The sequence below is a fragment of the Vigna unguiculata genome, chromosome 5 (assembly GCF_037176805.1).
Source record: "Vigna unguiculata cultivar grain cowpea cultivar isolate G323 ecotype 2 chromosome 5, ASM3717680v1, whole genome shotgun sequence".
NCBI lineage: Eukaryota > Viridiplantae > Streptophyta > Magnoliopsida > Fabales > Fabaceae > Vigna > Vigna unguiculata.
Window position 1 is genome coordinate 37,859,292 of NC_140796.1, and position 15,840 is coordinate 37,875,131.

The 15,840-nt window shown below is 29.6% G+C and overlaps 1 protein-coding gene and 1 long non-coding RNA gene across 4 annotated transcripts; both read right to left on the reverse strand.

Moving 5' to 3' along the window:
* Positions 1–6,000: 6,000 nt before the first annotated feature.
* On the reverse strand, positions 6,001–7,398 carry LOC114183100 (uncharacterized). The gene is made up of 3 exons (XR_003604294.2): positions 7,295–7,398; positions 7,062–7,190; positions 6,001–6,288 (listed from the first exon to the last, which is right to left on the reverse strand). It is a non-coding gene; the product is annotated as an uncharacterized LOC114183100 (long non-coding RNA).
* Positions 7,399–8,615: 1,217 nt separating this feature from the next.
* Positions 8,616–14,973, reverse strand: LOC114184952 (C2 domain-containing protein At1g53590-like). 3 transcript variants are annotated; one of them, XM_085673900.1, is made up of 12 exons: positions 14,863–14,973; positions 14,025–14,099; positions 13,221–13,364; positions 12,929–13,021; positions 12,686–12,817; positions 11,744–11,896; positions 11,616–11,657; positions 11,352–11,400; positions 10,777–10,869; positions 10,506–10,689; positions 10,048–10,171; positions 8,616–9,843 (listed from the first exon to the last, which is right to left on the reverse strand). In XM_085673900.1, exons 1-12 carry the CDS (start codon positions 14,863–14,865, stop codon positions 8,857–8,859), a joined length of 2,079 nt encoding a protein of 692 aa, XP_085530026.1. In that variant the 5' UTR covers positions 14,866–14,973; the 3' UTR covers positions 8,616–8,856. The 3 variants fall into 3 exon arrangements, with proteins under 3 accessions (XP_085530026.1, XP_027928177.2, XP_085530027.1); XM_028072376.2 differs by lacking the exon at positions 14,863–14,973 and adding an exon at positions 14,345–14,853; XM_085673901.1 differs by lacking the exons at positions 14,025–14,099; positions 14,863–14,973 and having other exon boundaries at positions 12,686–12,837.
* Between the last annotated feature and the right edge of the window lie 867 nt (positions 14,974–15,840).

A 15,840-nucleotide genomic window follows, 5' to 3' on the forward strand; every position in this document is an offset into this window, starting at 1 on the left:
TATCAATATATTTGAGCATTATTTGAATTAAATAAGTAGTCACAAAAATAGTAAAATAATAAAATTTAAAATAATTTTTTTATAATAAAAAATCATTTAAATTTAAAAAATAATAATTAATAGGATAAAATTTTAAAAATAAAATAGGACACTAAAATATAAAAAATATATATATATATATATATATATATATATATATATATATATATATATTTGTCGTATTCTTATTCTTATTATTATTATTATTATTATTATTATTATTATTATTATTATTAGTAGTAGTAGTACTATAGTGAAACACACATCTTACTTTTACTTAATACGAGATAATATATCAATTACTTGCATTTTTTATTTGTTTTATTGTTGATTTTCTTTAAATCTTTGAACTTAAAAAGTAGTTACTAAAATTAATAAATTAATACAACTAAAAAATATTTTTTTTATTATGATAATTATATTACATTTAATAATTATTAGTATTATATTACGGTAGTATTATTCTTATTATTATTGTTGTTGTTGTTGTTGTTGTTGTTGTTGTTGTTGTTGTTGTGGTTGTTGTTGTGGTTGTTGTTGTTGTTGTTGTTGTTGTTGTTGTTGTTGTTGTTGTTGTCGTTGTTGTTGTCGATGTTGTTGCCGTTGTCGTTGTCGTTGTCGTTTTTGTTGTCGTTGTTGTTGTCGTTGTTGTGGTTTTGTTGTTGTTGTGGTTATTGTTGTTGTGGTTGTTGTTGTGGTTATTGTTGTCGTTGTTGTTGTCGTTGTTGTTGTCGTCCTTGTTGTTGTTGTTGTTGTGATAGTTGTGATAGTTGTTGTGGTTGTTGTTGTGGTTGTTGTTGTCGTTGTCGTTATTGTTGTCGTTATTACGGGATATTATTATATTGATATTATTATTAGTACTATTGTTATTAGTATTTTTATCACTACCCGATATTATTATAGTGATATTATTATTATTATTATTATTTATTTTTATTATTATTATAGTTAGACACACATTTTATTTTTGTTTACTACGGGAGGATATCTCAATTACTTGCAATTTTATTTATTATGTTGTTTATTTATCTATACATATGAGTATTATTTGAATTCAAATAAGTAGTTACAAAAGTAGTAAAATAATAAAATTGAAAATAATTTTTTTATTATGAAAAATTATTTAAATTTAAAAAATAATAATTAAGAGGATAAAATTTTAAAAACAAAAGAGGACACTAAAGATGTGTATTAATCTACATATACTAAGTTGTTGTATTATTATTTATTTATTTTTATCACAAATATTATTATAACAGTAATATTATTAGTAGTAGTATAGTGAGTCAACCCATTTAACCCACCAACCCGTGGTGGACCGAGTCGGGTTGGAATGTTTTTGGCTCGCTAATAAGTGAGTCAGGTTAGGTTGGCTCACTAAGTAATTAACCCGTGGTGAGTCGAGCCAGGTCGGGTCGGGTTACCCGTTTTGATAACTCTAATAGTGAGACACGCATTCTACTTTTATTTAATATGATATCATATCTCAAAACTTGCAATTCTTTATTTGTTTTGTTGTTGACTTATCTTTAAGTCTTTCAATTAAAAAAGTAGTTACTAAAATTGGTGAATTAATAGAATTGGAAATTAATTTGTTTATTATAATAATTATATTGCATTTATATTAATAAATTATTATTATATTACTATAGTGGTATTATTATTATTATTATTGCAATTATTTTTGTTGTTATCACAATGAGATATTATTATAGTGATAATATTATTATTACTATTGGTATTAGTATTTTTATCACTACAAGAGATTATTAGAGTGTTGTTGTTGTTGTTGTTGTTGTCGTTGTCATTGTTGTTGTCATTGTTGTTGTTGTTGTTGTTGTTGTTGTTGTCATTGTTGTTGTTGTCTTGTTGTTGTCTTTGTTGTTGTCGTTGTTGTTGTCGCTGATGTTGTTGTCGTTGCTGTTGTCGTTGTTGCTGTCGTTGTTAATAATAATATTATTAGTGTTTTTAATTATTAAATATATAATTTTTAAATTTATTTAAATAAATATAACAATTATTATATTATTATTTTATGAAAAACAAAAAGAATTCTATATCAAGTAGGGGTGACAAAACGGGTTAGCCCGGCCCGTTTTAGCCCGGTTCGCCACCAATAAACGGGCTAGACATTGTGACCCATCCCCTCTTAAGGCAGGCTGGCCTATCTATTTTTTTTCTTTTTTTTAACATTTTTTAATTTTTTATAAATTTTTGTTTATAAATCTATTATATATATATATAAATTTATTTATATAATATAAAAAAAGTATTATATTTTAATTATTTTTAATTTTAAACATAAAAAAATGGGTTGACGGGCCAGGGTGGGCTGGCCCGGTTTGACCCATTAAACTGGCGGGTTAGGCAGGCCAGGTTATAGTGGGTTGGGAGGCTGAAAATTTCAACCCAGTCCACCCTTTTTTTGGCGGGCTGGCGGACCTGGCCCACTTTTGACATCCCTAATATATCAAGTGCATAATCCAGATAGTTGAGTCGAGAGTCCATTAATTGTTGAGATGAAGATAAGCATGCAAATTATTCTTTGGTTGTATATTGCTTGTGTTTCATAACTTGTTTATTTAAATGTTAAAAATTATTTTCACTAGCTTACCCTTCTATATGTGTAATGTGTTTTGTTTGTCTTTTCTTTATGCGATGATTACCATTATTGGTGAGAGCAAATGATGAGGCGTCTGTTGATGTGGACCAGATGTAGGGAGATGTTGTTTAGCTTAGTAGTTGTAGCTAATTTCCTTTTTTGAACACCCTTTTATAGGAATTTCTTATGTTTTGTTTTAGTACTCTATTTTGAGTAATCTTTTGAAATTCCTGATGTAAATTTCGGATGACTATAATAGTGAATCTTTTATACTCTCTCTTATGTTGATCAAAATATCAAATCATGTAATGTTTTATTTCAATAACTTTTGTCTATTAAGTAGAATGTTACAATTTCTACAATTAAATATTAATTTATTTCATTGTTAAATATCATGATAGCTACATAGGTTTTTTTTTCTTTTTTACATCAAACTTAAAGAGATATTTTGTATATCAAAATTTTGAACTTTTCGGAAATGCTTATAAAACATTAAAGTTTATTGGACTGAAATTGATATTTTGTAGTCAAATTTAAATTTGGATTTTGTGGACCAACAATTGTGTAATAAACATAAATAAAGAAATTAATTTGAATTAAATATTTTTAATATATATATATATATATAACATGAATGTAGTTATTATAGCTTATTATAATTTCTACATGTCACAACCTAAATCGCGACGGGATAACGAACTAAAAATAAAATTACAAAAAAAAAGGGTTTGGAGTCGCCACCATAGTTATTATAGGAAACTATGAAAAACTATAAAAAGGAGCAAGGTCTACGAAAACAGAGTTTGGGGGTACGGGACTTAATTACGCATAAGGAAGGTGTTACCACCCTACAACGCCCATCCTAAGACGGTACCTTTAATTAAAATACAAATTGATGTGATTTCCTTTAAATGTTTATTTTCCAAAAAATAAATAAATAAAATAAATAATAAATAAATAAATAAAGATGACAAAGAAAAACAAGGGAAACAAACAAAAATTTTGTTTTTTGGGCTCGACAAGAATTACTCCTTACTCCTACGTATCTCCATTCATAGTGGAAAACCAGGGTCATGTAGTTCTATATGAAACAACTTTTTAAAAAAAAAAATTTGTTCGAAGATGTTGATATCACTCTTTAATATTTGAAAATTTTGTATTTTTTTAGTAATCTTATAGAAGAGAGGGAAGGTATTAAATACTAAGAGGACACAAGTGGTCACACGAGCACTTATACAATTTAAAAGTTAGAAGGGTATTTAAATTATTTATTTGTTATTACTTCCTTTAAAGAAAACAAAACTTCCGAAATAAGACATGATACCCAAAAATGTGACTATTATATATCCATAATTTATGAAAATATTAGAAAAATAAATAAATAAAAGATTAGGAAATAACGTTTAGGATTAAACATATTATTTTATTATAAAAAAGTTTTAAAACACTTAATATGAAAGATATGGTACAACATATTCATACAACATTAAAACATGATATCTCTCACTTATTCATGCAACAACGTTCACAACACAATACAATCAACAAACATTAATTATAAAACTAATGAACCCAAACATGCATGACAGTAATGTTTTTTCCATATCAAAAAGATATAGTGAAAACATCAAATTCAACCAAGATCATAACCAAATCTCAAGAAAGACTGCATAACACAACAAAAATTATTTTTTGTGAACCTGAAATTGTGTGCTTAAAAGAAATTGTGTGCTTAGGGTGAGAGAGGTCTCCAGAATTCCGATAGAAAAATTTCTTTATTTTTTACTTGACGGGTTTATATACACAACATTATAAATATAATGTAATCTCGTAATAAAGTCAGTCTTGATTACAAATAAATTTAAAAGGCAAGAACTGGTCTTAATATTATCACATTATGATAATCAAATCACAGCAAAATCAGAGCACAAAATTAAATGTGATCAACAAAATTGATTTTAATTAGTAAAAGAGATATTGCTTTGAATCATTACTACTTTCTTCATCTGGAAAAAGAGGTGTCATAAAATCAAACGTGATCAGGACAGATTAATTGTAATTACAAAAAAGATATTATTGAGAAACATATTACTATTTTCCTCATCTGAATAAGGAGGTGTCATAAAATCAGAGCACAAAAATAGAGTAAATGATTCTAAATATTAGAACATATTTTGTTTCTAATTATTAGACTAACTTCTTAATCTGGAGCAGAAATGACAAAGCATAGAATGAGGGTGAGAAAATTAAATTTTGGACTACCATTAGTTGTAAGAAAAAACAGTGTGGATGTACAAAATATTTTGGGCTAAAATAGAAACAAAGACTCAAAAGAAAATACATAAAAGATTAAAACAATCTCTCTCTCTCTTTTTTTTATTATTTATTATTATTATTATCCTATTATTATTATTTAGACAAAACCAAAGAAAAAACTTATTTACTTTTTTATTATTTATTTATTTATTTATTTTCTTAAAAAAACAAATTATTATTATTTATTCTATTATTTATTTAGCCAGACGAAATTGGGGGTTGACACTACATAAAAACAATAATTTAAATAAATAAGTAATTTGATTGGAACGAAATATTTACTCTTTTTTTAACTTTTAAATGCTAATCAAACTTTTTAAACTTTTAAAATAGTAATTATTACTCATTATTATTTACGAAATAGTTATCTATTATTTTTTCCCAAACCTTTTAAATTTTATTGGAACAAAATACTTATTTATTATTATTTACAAAATTTATTAATCTATTATAATTTATAAATATTGTTAATATACTTTTCTTTTAATTTCATATTATACAAATTAATATTGAAAACTTTTAAGGCATATATTTATAAATATTTAATATAATATTATCTATTTTGAATTCTAGAGTACACCAAAATGATAACACCAATACACTAACCTATAATACGGGTTTAGATCAATCAAAGATCACCGAAAGTTAGAGTAACGTGAAGAATTTGTATGGCATTATAAGTGTCTCATATTTTCAGTTTCTGTATTTAGTCAATTTTTCTTTTAGGATAGTGATCTTTATTATTGAGATAAGTGTCTTCTTTGGAAAAATATAATTTCCTAAACATGCAAAATAGTAAAGAGATAATTTATCTTAGTGATCTCCTATAATAAAGTTATCCGAAAAATATAAATTTTGTAGTATGTTGCATTCAAACAACTTCTATTAATAACTTTAGAAAAGAGCTTCATGTTCAATTAGATGACTTGGACAGCATTGTCATGCATTTTGGCTGCAGACTATAGTTTCATTTATTTATGCTCATAATTTTATTCATTAATTTATACTCAATTATATTTATTTATTTTATTTATAATGGAACATTAAGTTACAATTTTTCTTATATAATTATAATTTATATTCAATCTTAAAAATAATTTCGTAATCTAATCTTACACAAAACAAGCAATAAAGTTAAAAATCCTTTGGGACTCTCATCTATTGGCTGCTTCTTTCCTTGTGATCCTAAAAAACAATTTGGTCAGCTTCCTCCGGAATTTCTTCCATCCGCTATCGATTTTCACTACCCTTATGGAAGAATTTCTTGTCAACAATTTGCATCTCACTTCATCTTTAGGATCATAAAGATGGACATTTTTTAGTTTTCCATTCTGCAAAAAGTTCCATAAACCATTTTAATTTGAGATTCAAATGTTACACACAAAAAACATCACAAATGCTAATCATGAAATACACATGATCGAATGCCTTAAACAAGTGTCAAACAGAAATGCAAGAATCATTCATATTCATATATTAGACAAAAAAAATACACATAATTTTATTTTGAGATTCATATTCATATTCTGATGTGATGCAAAAACAACATCACAGAGAGAAAAGATTAGAAATAGTATTCATGATTTATACACCAGTTTTAACGGCTAGAGCAAGAATTAGATAGAAAACAAAACCTTTAAACTAACGTGAAAAAGAATTGAAAGAATGAGTCATATCTGGTACACGAAAAACAAATTTGAAGATAAATGAAAGAAACTTGAAAACATAAATTTGAACTAGTTGAAGATAAAAATAAAAATTTGGAAATAATGACGATTAAAGAAAAAAAAATCTAAAAACAAAAGATAAACGTGAAATGGATTGAAATAAACATTACAATTTTAGGCAAAAATAAGAATCCAAAAACACATATTTCAAACTCCAATGATGAAAAAGGATTAAATTTGAACCACTTAAAAACAATATGAAAAACCAAAAAGAAATGTGGAAAACACAAAAAAAACTGGGTAAACGAAAAACAAATCTAAAAATAAATGAAAAAACATGAAAAGAGAAATTTGAACCGGTTAAAGAAAAGATTTTGAAAACATCAGTGCTTAAAGAAGAAATCTGAAAGAAATATGAAAATGAAACATATACAAACCTGGTCTTTGAGATAAATGGTCTTGAACTGTCTCATAATATTTCGTAAGTTGTCCATTGATTTTGTGTTTAAGAGGAGAATATGAACTCCAATATTGGTAGAAACTGAACAAATCTTAACTTTAAACGCCTAAAGAAATTAAAGAAATGAAATAAAATGAGAAATTAAATGTACCCCAATGAAAAGAGTAAAAATTAAAAAAATAAATAAATAAATAGAAGGAAAAAAATTACAATAAATTAGATCTTAGATTTGTTTGAAGAAAAACATGGTGATTGAAGAAAGAAAACCTTCAGTTCCTTAGAAAACCTGAGAAACAAAAATATCACAATAGAAAAAAAAATCAAACCTTGAACGCTTGAACGCGTGAAACAAAAATATGATTGAAGAAATGTATTGCCTTTCTTCAAGGCTGAAAAAACAGTAGAAAGATTAGAAAAGGAAGCAAAACAAGTAAGATCTTAATAAAGAAGAAAATAAAAATTGAAAAATATAAAGAAATCAGAGCAAAGAATTATACAATCCAAATCGAAGAAAAATATACCCCATACATACAAAAAATAAAAAAACAGATCAAAAATCATAGATCAGAACAAACATCAACTATGAGTTCGGCCGTAAACAAAAACTATAAAAAATTAAGAGAAAATAACAAATAAAAAAGCAGATAAAAAATCATAGATAACAAACATCAACTATAAGTTCAGTCATGAACAAAAAATATGAAAAAAAAAATAACGAAATCACCATGGAAATAACGAGAAAGCAACAACAAAAAAACCAAATGGAAACCCCAAAGATTAAAATCACGAAAAAATAAATCAGTCAAAGCTATGAATCGTAAGATAAAAAAAAATGCATAAATATATTATCAATCCATAAAACAAATGATAAAACAAAAATCAGTTGAAATATAAACAAAAGAAATTGAGAGGAAAAGGGAAAGAAAAGAACGAAACAACCATAGAAGATGGTAAGCAAGAGAAACATAGTGAGAGTGAAGAAAGTTTGAAGAGAGACCAAGAAATAGGTTAAGATGAGAGCGAAAGAAAAGGATAATAGGGTGAGTCTAAGAAACCAGGTGAGAGGGCGAAAGTGAGAAGAGAAAGCGGGAGATATGTTAAGGTGAGAGCAAGAGAAGAGGGTGAAAGAATAAGTCTGAAGAGAAAAAGAATACAGTTTAGGATTTAATAAAATTTGGGAGGGAAATGAAATGAAGGTTTGAAAAACTCGATACATATCAAACAATTGCTCCGCCATGTGTTGCAATTATATGCATAAGGGGCTTTTTTTTTTTTTTGTGGGTTTTAAAGTGTGTTGTTCATAGGCATGCTTTTGCTTTGTCCATTCTATTTTAATTTTTGTAGAAGTAGTTTCAGGTAATCATTTTACACTATCAATACACTTCTTTTAGCTCTTCTTTTAGCTGTGGCTGTTTTTGTTTTGACAGGCACAAAGTGCACTAAGATTCACCCTTGGCCATCTTGAATATTGCATCATTCAAAAATGGTTAATAAGCACTCAGTTCTCTTGATGCTATAGGATGACAAAATCTCATTGTAAATGTTTTTTCCTTGTATATATGTAAAGCTATTCAATTTACATGCTTAGTTGCTTACAAACTGCAGCATCAGAAACCCAAACTTGTTTACATCCATCACCACAACTACTGTTCCTGCAATCAAAATCTGCCAGTATTTTAGAAAACTCCCAAGACCTTACTGTACAAGACACACTGCTGGACCAAGTATGCTCTTTGAGACATATTCTTCAGAGGACCAAAGTGGCAAAATTTTTATCTACCCACAATTTCCTCTTTAACATGCTCCAATTCATCAGATTTAACAAACTCTTTACTTGACCTTTCAGGGGAAGATGCCTTTTCAGGGTCATCTTTTACGTTAGCTACATTCATTGGGGCTTCATTGTCCTCATGAGTGTTAGAAGGAACTGTTTGAACCACATGTACCTTAGAATTGGGGGAACCATTGCTGCCTGGGGCCATAGCCTCAGAACCAACTGAAATTCTTTCAACTTTGGGAGATTCATCATCTGAAGAATCAGATTCGTTTACCCTTTCTGGAAGTGCTTGAGACTCATCTTTAGATTTCCTTGATTTACAAGAAATAACTTGTTTGAAGCCTCGAGCCGATTTTCCTGCTGCTTGTTTCAAAAAATTCTTTGCAACATCCTTCGCATTTCCCTTTGCAGGGATTTCAGAACCACTCTCTTCAATCGAACCCCCTTCTTCCTGAACCTTAGGAGTTGGAAAGTCAGAAATGTTCTCATCCATCACAAACTTCACACCAATCATCCCCTTAGAATTCATTGCCCTAATGTTATCACGTGGAGATAGAGTGTCCTCTTGAACCGGCTCCTCCCCCCCTTTATTTCGGTGGAATACTGAACCAATCTTGTGCAGACCCCTCCTGAACGATCTCAGCCGGTGCTTTTCTTCGGGATTGTTATCAGAACTGCTGCTGTCATTGTTCAAGGATCCAGATTCGGTTGATCTACCGCTGCCAACTAAATCATTAGATTCTCCACGAATTTCAGTATCAAGGCGCCGACTCTTCCCTTTCCTAGGCTTCCACTTTTGGGAAACTTCACTTCCTGGGTGATGAACCCAAACTCCTGTCTCCTTTTGTCCTTCAATGTCTATAGGTTCATAGTTATCTGCCAACTTCTGAGAATTTTCAGGTGGAACATGTGAAGGGGAACTATTATCAGCAGTGTTATGTGCTCCAAATGAGTTTTTTCGTACTTCAAACTCCATGTTTTCCTGTTCACCCGTAGTATCAACTCCGTGTACAGATCAAATTCAAATTGAAATCAAACAGCCAAACACCAACTAAAACAGGAGCAACTTACTACTGCCCCACATGCTATTTTTTTCATTTTCTTTTCTATTCTGTTCTTATCAGAATATTTCACATAATTAAATATTGATAAGTACAAATATATTTGAGAGGGACTGGGACATTACCTTTCCATTAGCTTCAAGAATAGTTATTGCCAAACGCAGTCTCCCCATTTTCATGTTCTCAAGTTGCAGCCATATATCGTGTCTTTGTCCATCCCTAAAGTCGTTGATGTTCACAGAACAGTCCCTGAAAACAGCACAACATTAAATTATTTGGATGAATGCACCAGTGACAGAATAAGTGGCAGGAAATCATGGGAAACATACAATGAATGAAGGTTGGCAAGACATTTGATCAAACAAGCAGTAGAAACTAGATCAAACAAGATATTTAGAGAAATGTTGTCAGACTCATACGAAATTGAAACTTCTGTGATTCAGAATTACAACTCAGTAATCAATTCTTTCCCTTTCAATAAATATTTTCTCCATTTGCTTAACCGGCATCTTAAAGGCAATTAATTGTGCAGGCACACACACAGATATTTTACAAAATACAAAGTGTATGAAATGGAACAAACCCAAGGATATCATCATAGAAATGGTCCTTGTCACGAACTGCAATAACTAGCACATTATCAGACTCCCATGTTATGATGGGAATTTTAAATTCCTCGTGCCATTTTGGAGTAAGTGTTTTCCTTTGTATTTTTGTCCTAAATCTGTATCCACCCATATGACCTTTCACATAAGGATCCGCTAAACCTGAAACATACTATAATTTAGTATGCACATAAAAATATAGAAAAAAAAAAAAAAAAAAGCTCACAAGAATCATAGGTAAGGGATAACCATTTAGATCTGATGGCTTCATGTCAGTTGCTTCAATAACTTCTACTTTTGCATATGCAACAGGCTCCATCTCATCCACAGAGAACCAACATTCTATATCATTAAGATTAAGGGATGATGAGTATATAATAATATGAAAACAAATATATAAAGGATTGAATATGCCATCCAGAGTTAAACTAAACGATTTGTACGGTAGGGATTCTAGAGAGGGCAACGGAAATGTCCTTTCTCCACTGAAGATATGTGATGAGAGAAAACCAATGACTTTGTTTTATGAAACCATAAGTTTCTCCAAAATTTCCATAATTGAAACCTTGTATTAATGAAACCATGAGTACTTGTTCACCATGCCTACTTAAAGAACTAAACTCATATGTCTTGAATAGGTAGTAAAATTACAAGATCTAGTAAAATTGACATTTTCCACTTTATTTGAGCAATGATTGATCGCCACAATCTGGTATCCTAAATGTTCATAATATGGTTGATGAGCACAATAATGTTCTCAATCACCAAGGCTGCCAATAAACTAGTTATTACAAAAGTCTATAAAAAAAATTACATATTTTTACCTTGCTGTGGCGAAACAAATTTCTCAACATCAACAACCAGCATATTGGGCTGCAAAAATTCCAAATATGTAAATATAGAGAAATAATTAAAAAGATATAATAAATTTCTAAAAGCAGAAACAACCAAGAGACACAAAGATTTCTAACACATTTGATATTTATATCACATCATTTCAATACCCCAAGAAGCCAACTGATAAGAATACACAAAAATACAAAAGTAACAAGGTGGGAACAAGTGAACAACACAGAGACAAACTTCACCTCCACAAGGGTCTGTTCAAAAGCAATAGACAGCAACTTATCCTGATAATGAAAGCATTGAAATTAGACATCATTTAAAGCAAAAGAAAGTAAGAACGTAAGAAGATTTTGCAAAAAACTTTACTTACTAGCCACCCAGCAATGCCTGGAAGTTCAGTCACATCAAGCCCATGAGTAAAAATAGGTTTGACAGTCATTTGAAAATATGGAGGTTCAACAAAGCATACACGCAAACGGCCAAGAAAAGGCCATGTTGGGAGAAACTTTACCCCAACTAATATCTACACAGAACAGAACAATAAAATAATATTATCAAATATTAATAATAACAACAATAGCAATAATGATATAAATTCTATTTTATTCCCTAATCTCTCCTAACTACCAGAGAAGACATTACAAATCCGCAATTAGTTATATGAAATTAGCTTTCAACTATACAAATCTCATAAAGAATCTTTCACCAAGCATTTCATCAATACTAATAGCTAAGGTATAATAAAGGTTAAAGTATAATTATAAACTTTATGGTCAGACTTAAGAAGGATGGCGAAATACTTTAATATAACAGAAACTTGAGGCATGCTTAGTTTGAAAACATTTTCAGATTTCATTTTTTCTTTCTGTATTCACACAAAAAAAAATGTTTCCAATTTGTTACCTATTTACAAATGTTTGAACAGAATAAATCTTTGAACACAACAAGGTAAAAACAAAGATCTCCTTTTTATAATTACGTTTTTAAAAGTAGAAAATAAAAACAAAATCATTTTCTCAATTAAAAATATTATGTATCCCTTCTCTTTAAAAAGAATAATTTTAAAGTTAACTAACAAATTGCAAAACGACTTCATCTCACTCAATACTCCATTATCAACTCTTCTTCAATACAAAAGATCATTTCTAACAATCAAACTACATTTCACTAGGAATTTTCCAGATATCTTGGCACATGCATATCCCTGAATCCATGCTTTGTATCCATGAACTTGTATTGAGTAAATAACAGGAAAAAAATATATATTATTCAACAAATATGTCACTGTAAAATCAAAATTTCAATGCCATACCTTCCCTTCGATATGCATGCCTGTAATGTGCAATTTTGCCCACATTCCAAACCCCAATCTTTTCCTTAGTTTGACTGCGAGTATTGCACTCATATCATCAGCAGAAAGAAAATTCATTCCTAACTCCAGAACCTGCATGAATCACATGGTACCTAAGTCAAACCAAAAAAATAAAAAATCATTCACAGATGCAGAACAAGACATTCTCTTGATATGCTGCTTTAATTATCACATATCACATACCAAGTGGTCATCCTCAGTCTGGCGAAGAACCCTGATTTCAGTAAACATAGGTGGATTTCTTCCCAGGTATAGGTGCTGAACAACAGCTTCCTTCTGCAAATGTAGTTCACATATATCAATATCTGATCACACCAAAAGTCAAAGTAATTTTATATTCACAAAAGCATAAAAATAACCCAAGTCACAGAGAATATGAAATTCATATAATATCACTTTTAAGAAAATGGTTTGAAATCCATATTGCTTGATCCAGCTCAATCAAAGACAAATAACTAAACAGTTTGAACCATACAGCAGTCCAAGGTTTGTACTTCTCTAAGAACCATGGTATGATAGGGAATAATATCTTCTGAGAGGCAATATGTTCCATACATATAGGCCATATGTTTTCAACTGCATGGTTCAACCACCGGACTGTTTCAGAATCTGAAAGTACCTGAAGAAGCATAAAGACATTAAGCAAGTTATATCAGTAAATCATTATAGCAGAACACTTGCAGTTAAAACTTGATGTCTCAAATTTAAACCTGCAATTATGAAATAAAAGAACAATTTCCAAAAGAAAAATTAAAATATATATTTGTGTATTTTATTACAGGGGTGAGTTGTATCTTTTTCCATAGTTTTAGTTGTTCGTTCATATAGTTTCATCTTCTGCATCGATTGAAAAAAACCATTCAACTAATTTTCAAGTAGAATTAGTTTCCAGCTCAGTAAACTGACTATATATATGGTAGGACCAAAACATGAAAGCATTGTTTTCAAACACACGCACACAAAAGCAGAAAGAATCTTGGAATATCATCCAAGAGAAACTTATTGATAAGCAATGCCGTACAAATCCATTCACAACGCTGACGGGAGTTGGATAACATGGATGTGAATTGGACTTCGTTTCGTCTCTCAGGATCAGCTTCTGCCTCAATTTAAGGAAATGGTTTAACTTAAAAGGACAATTTATTCAGATTCCAGTTTATTTTTCTTCATTGACCACTGTTCATTTCATTTAGTTTTCAAGCAAACTCAGTTACTACTTTCCCCTCAAACTCCAATATCCACAAAATCAAAATAACCACAATAAAAACAGCAGAATTACCCTTCTTTGATTAGCTTGCTTCCTCTCCTCAAACTGCAACTTCTTCCGCAGCCTCGTAACAAAACGCTCATGGACCTTTACAAAAAAATCAAAGTCAGAAACAAAGTAATATTCTACATCTTTTTCTCTACCCTTTAGACAAACACAACAAAACCCAAATAACGATTCCTTTTCTAAGCCCCCTATCTTTGATTTTTTTTTTTCTCATCCACATCATCAACTAACTAAACAAAAAGGCAAACCCAAAGATAAAAGAGAAAGGCAAAAATAGCTAATCAAACATAACCAAAAGTTATCAAATCTCCAATCATGGTCCTCACCAGGAAAAGATAAATCAAAGCTACAAAATAAACAACGGAGTGGCACGAATTGAGTGCAGAGAGAATCCAAATCGCAATCAGCACAATCCCCACATGGTGCAAGATTGAAATTTCCGTCATATCCATCCCCTTCAACCCAAAAAGAAAAAAAGAAAACTGCAAAACCACCCCTTAACTGAAACCACCACTCCTAGAAACAAAGTTTCAAACTTTATAGACACCCATTGATCCAAATCCAACCCTGAACCTCATAAAATGCCAAATGCATGCCCATGAAGGAACCCAAAATCCGGTATATTAAAAAACCGAATCCGTGCCTAGCCCCACCCCCAAAAGGGTATAAATAATTGAATATTCAAATCCAGAAGGAGATACGCTACTGTTGTGACAACTACATGCAAATACAGGAATTTGTCTCAAAGCAAATAAGATTTCCAAGAATAAAAAAATAGTTAGAGAAAGTGAAAGGTAAAGTTTGCTAGAGTATGTCCCAATCAAGAGGCCCAGGAGCATTGAACCATTTCAATTTCAATTTTTTGTTGTATTGATTAAGAACCAGTGAAACGGTGCCGTAAAAGCGAAGTAACGCGGCCAAATGAAAAACAGAGTAGCAGGATTTTGTAACATCTGAGAAACATAAGTTAACACCTAAAAGGAACCGCTTTTTCGGAAGCGGCAGATTACGAATGGCATAGGCGTTATCTAATACCAAAAGGATAATAATTTTAAATTCTCCAACATTTCTTTTTATTTATCTTATTTATCATTTTTTCATGTTTTTTTTCTTTTCACATAGTGTTTAGGAAGTGCCTAGGATTAAATTGGTCCCAAGATTGCAAAAAAATCCACAAAATAATTAGTTTTCAAAAGTAATTTGCGTAAATAACTTGCTCCAATTGTATAAAATTCATATTTCTAATATGTGTACTAAAATAGTGATTTTACTAATAAAAAATATAAGATGAATCTCCAAGGTCTAAGATGCTCAAATACAACCTAAGCAATCCATTAAAGTTTTTTTTTTGTTACATTAAAATGTGCCTAATCTAAATATTAATTCACATAGGTTTTGTTGAGTTTTTATCAATAAAAATTGAATTAACCAATACTTTCTAAAATTTTCTCAGAATATATTAATTTCACAATCTTTTTAAATTATTTACTAACATCTTCTTTATTTTAAAATATTATATTACTATATTTCTAAATTATATATAAGTTCACTTAATGTTAAAACTTTACCAATTATCCAATCTCAGGTCCATTGAACTTCAAAGACACTTAAAAAAATTACACGAAAAATATATATTTAAATTGTCTTAATATTTTGAGTTATATAAAATTATTAATTGAAGAAACTTTAATTTTGATATAAAGTAAATTAGAGTTCGTTTTGAAACTACTTTTTCATTCTTTCAATTGAAAAAAAAAAAAGTTTATTTCTGGAATCAATTTTCCATTCTCTTAAAAAATGATGGTTATTTTTTAGATCTCGT

Excerpts from the sequence above, each read along its gene's own strand:
- LOC114184952 (XM_028072376.2), bottom strand. The coding sequence starts at position 14,470 with ATGGATATGACGGAAATTTCAATCTTGCACCATGTGGGGATTGTGCTG. Across the intron at positions 10,870-11,351 it reads ATTTGTTTCGCCACAGCAAG|AATGTTGGTTCTCTGTGGAT; the intron begins GTAAAAATATGT and ends TTAATGATATAG. Across the intron at positions 10,172-10,505 it reads TTCTATGATGATATCCTTGG|GGACTGTTCTGTGAACATCA; the intron begins GTTTGTTCCATT and ends TGCTGTTTTCAG.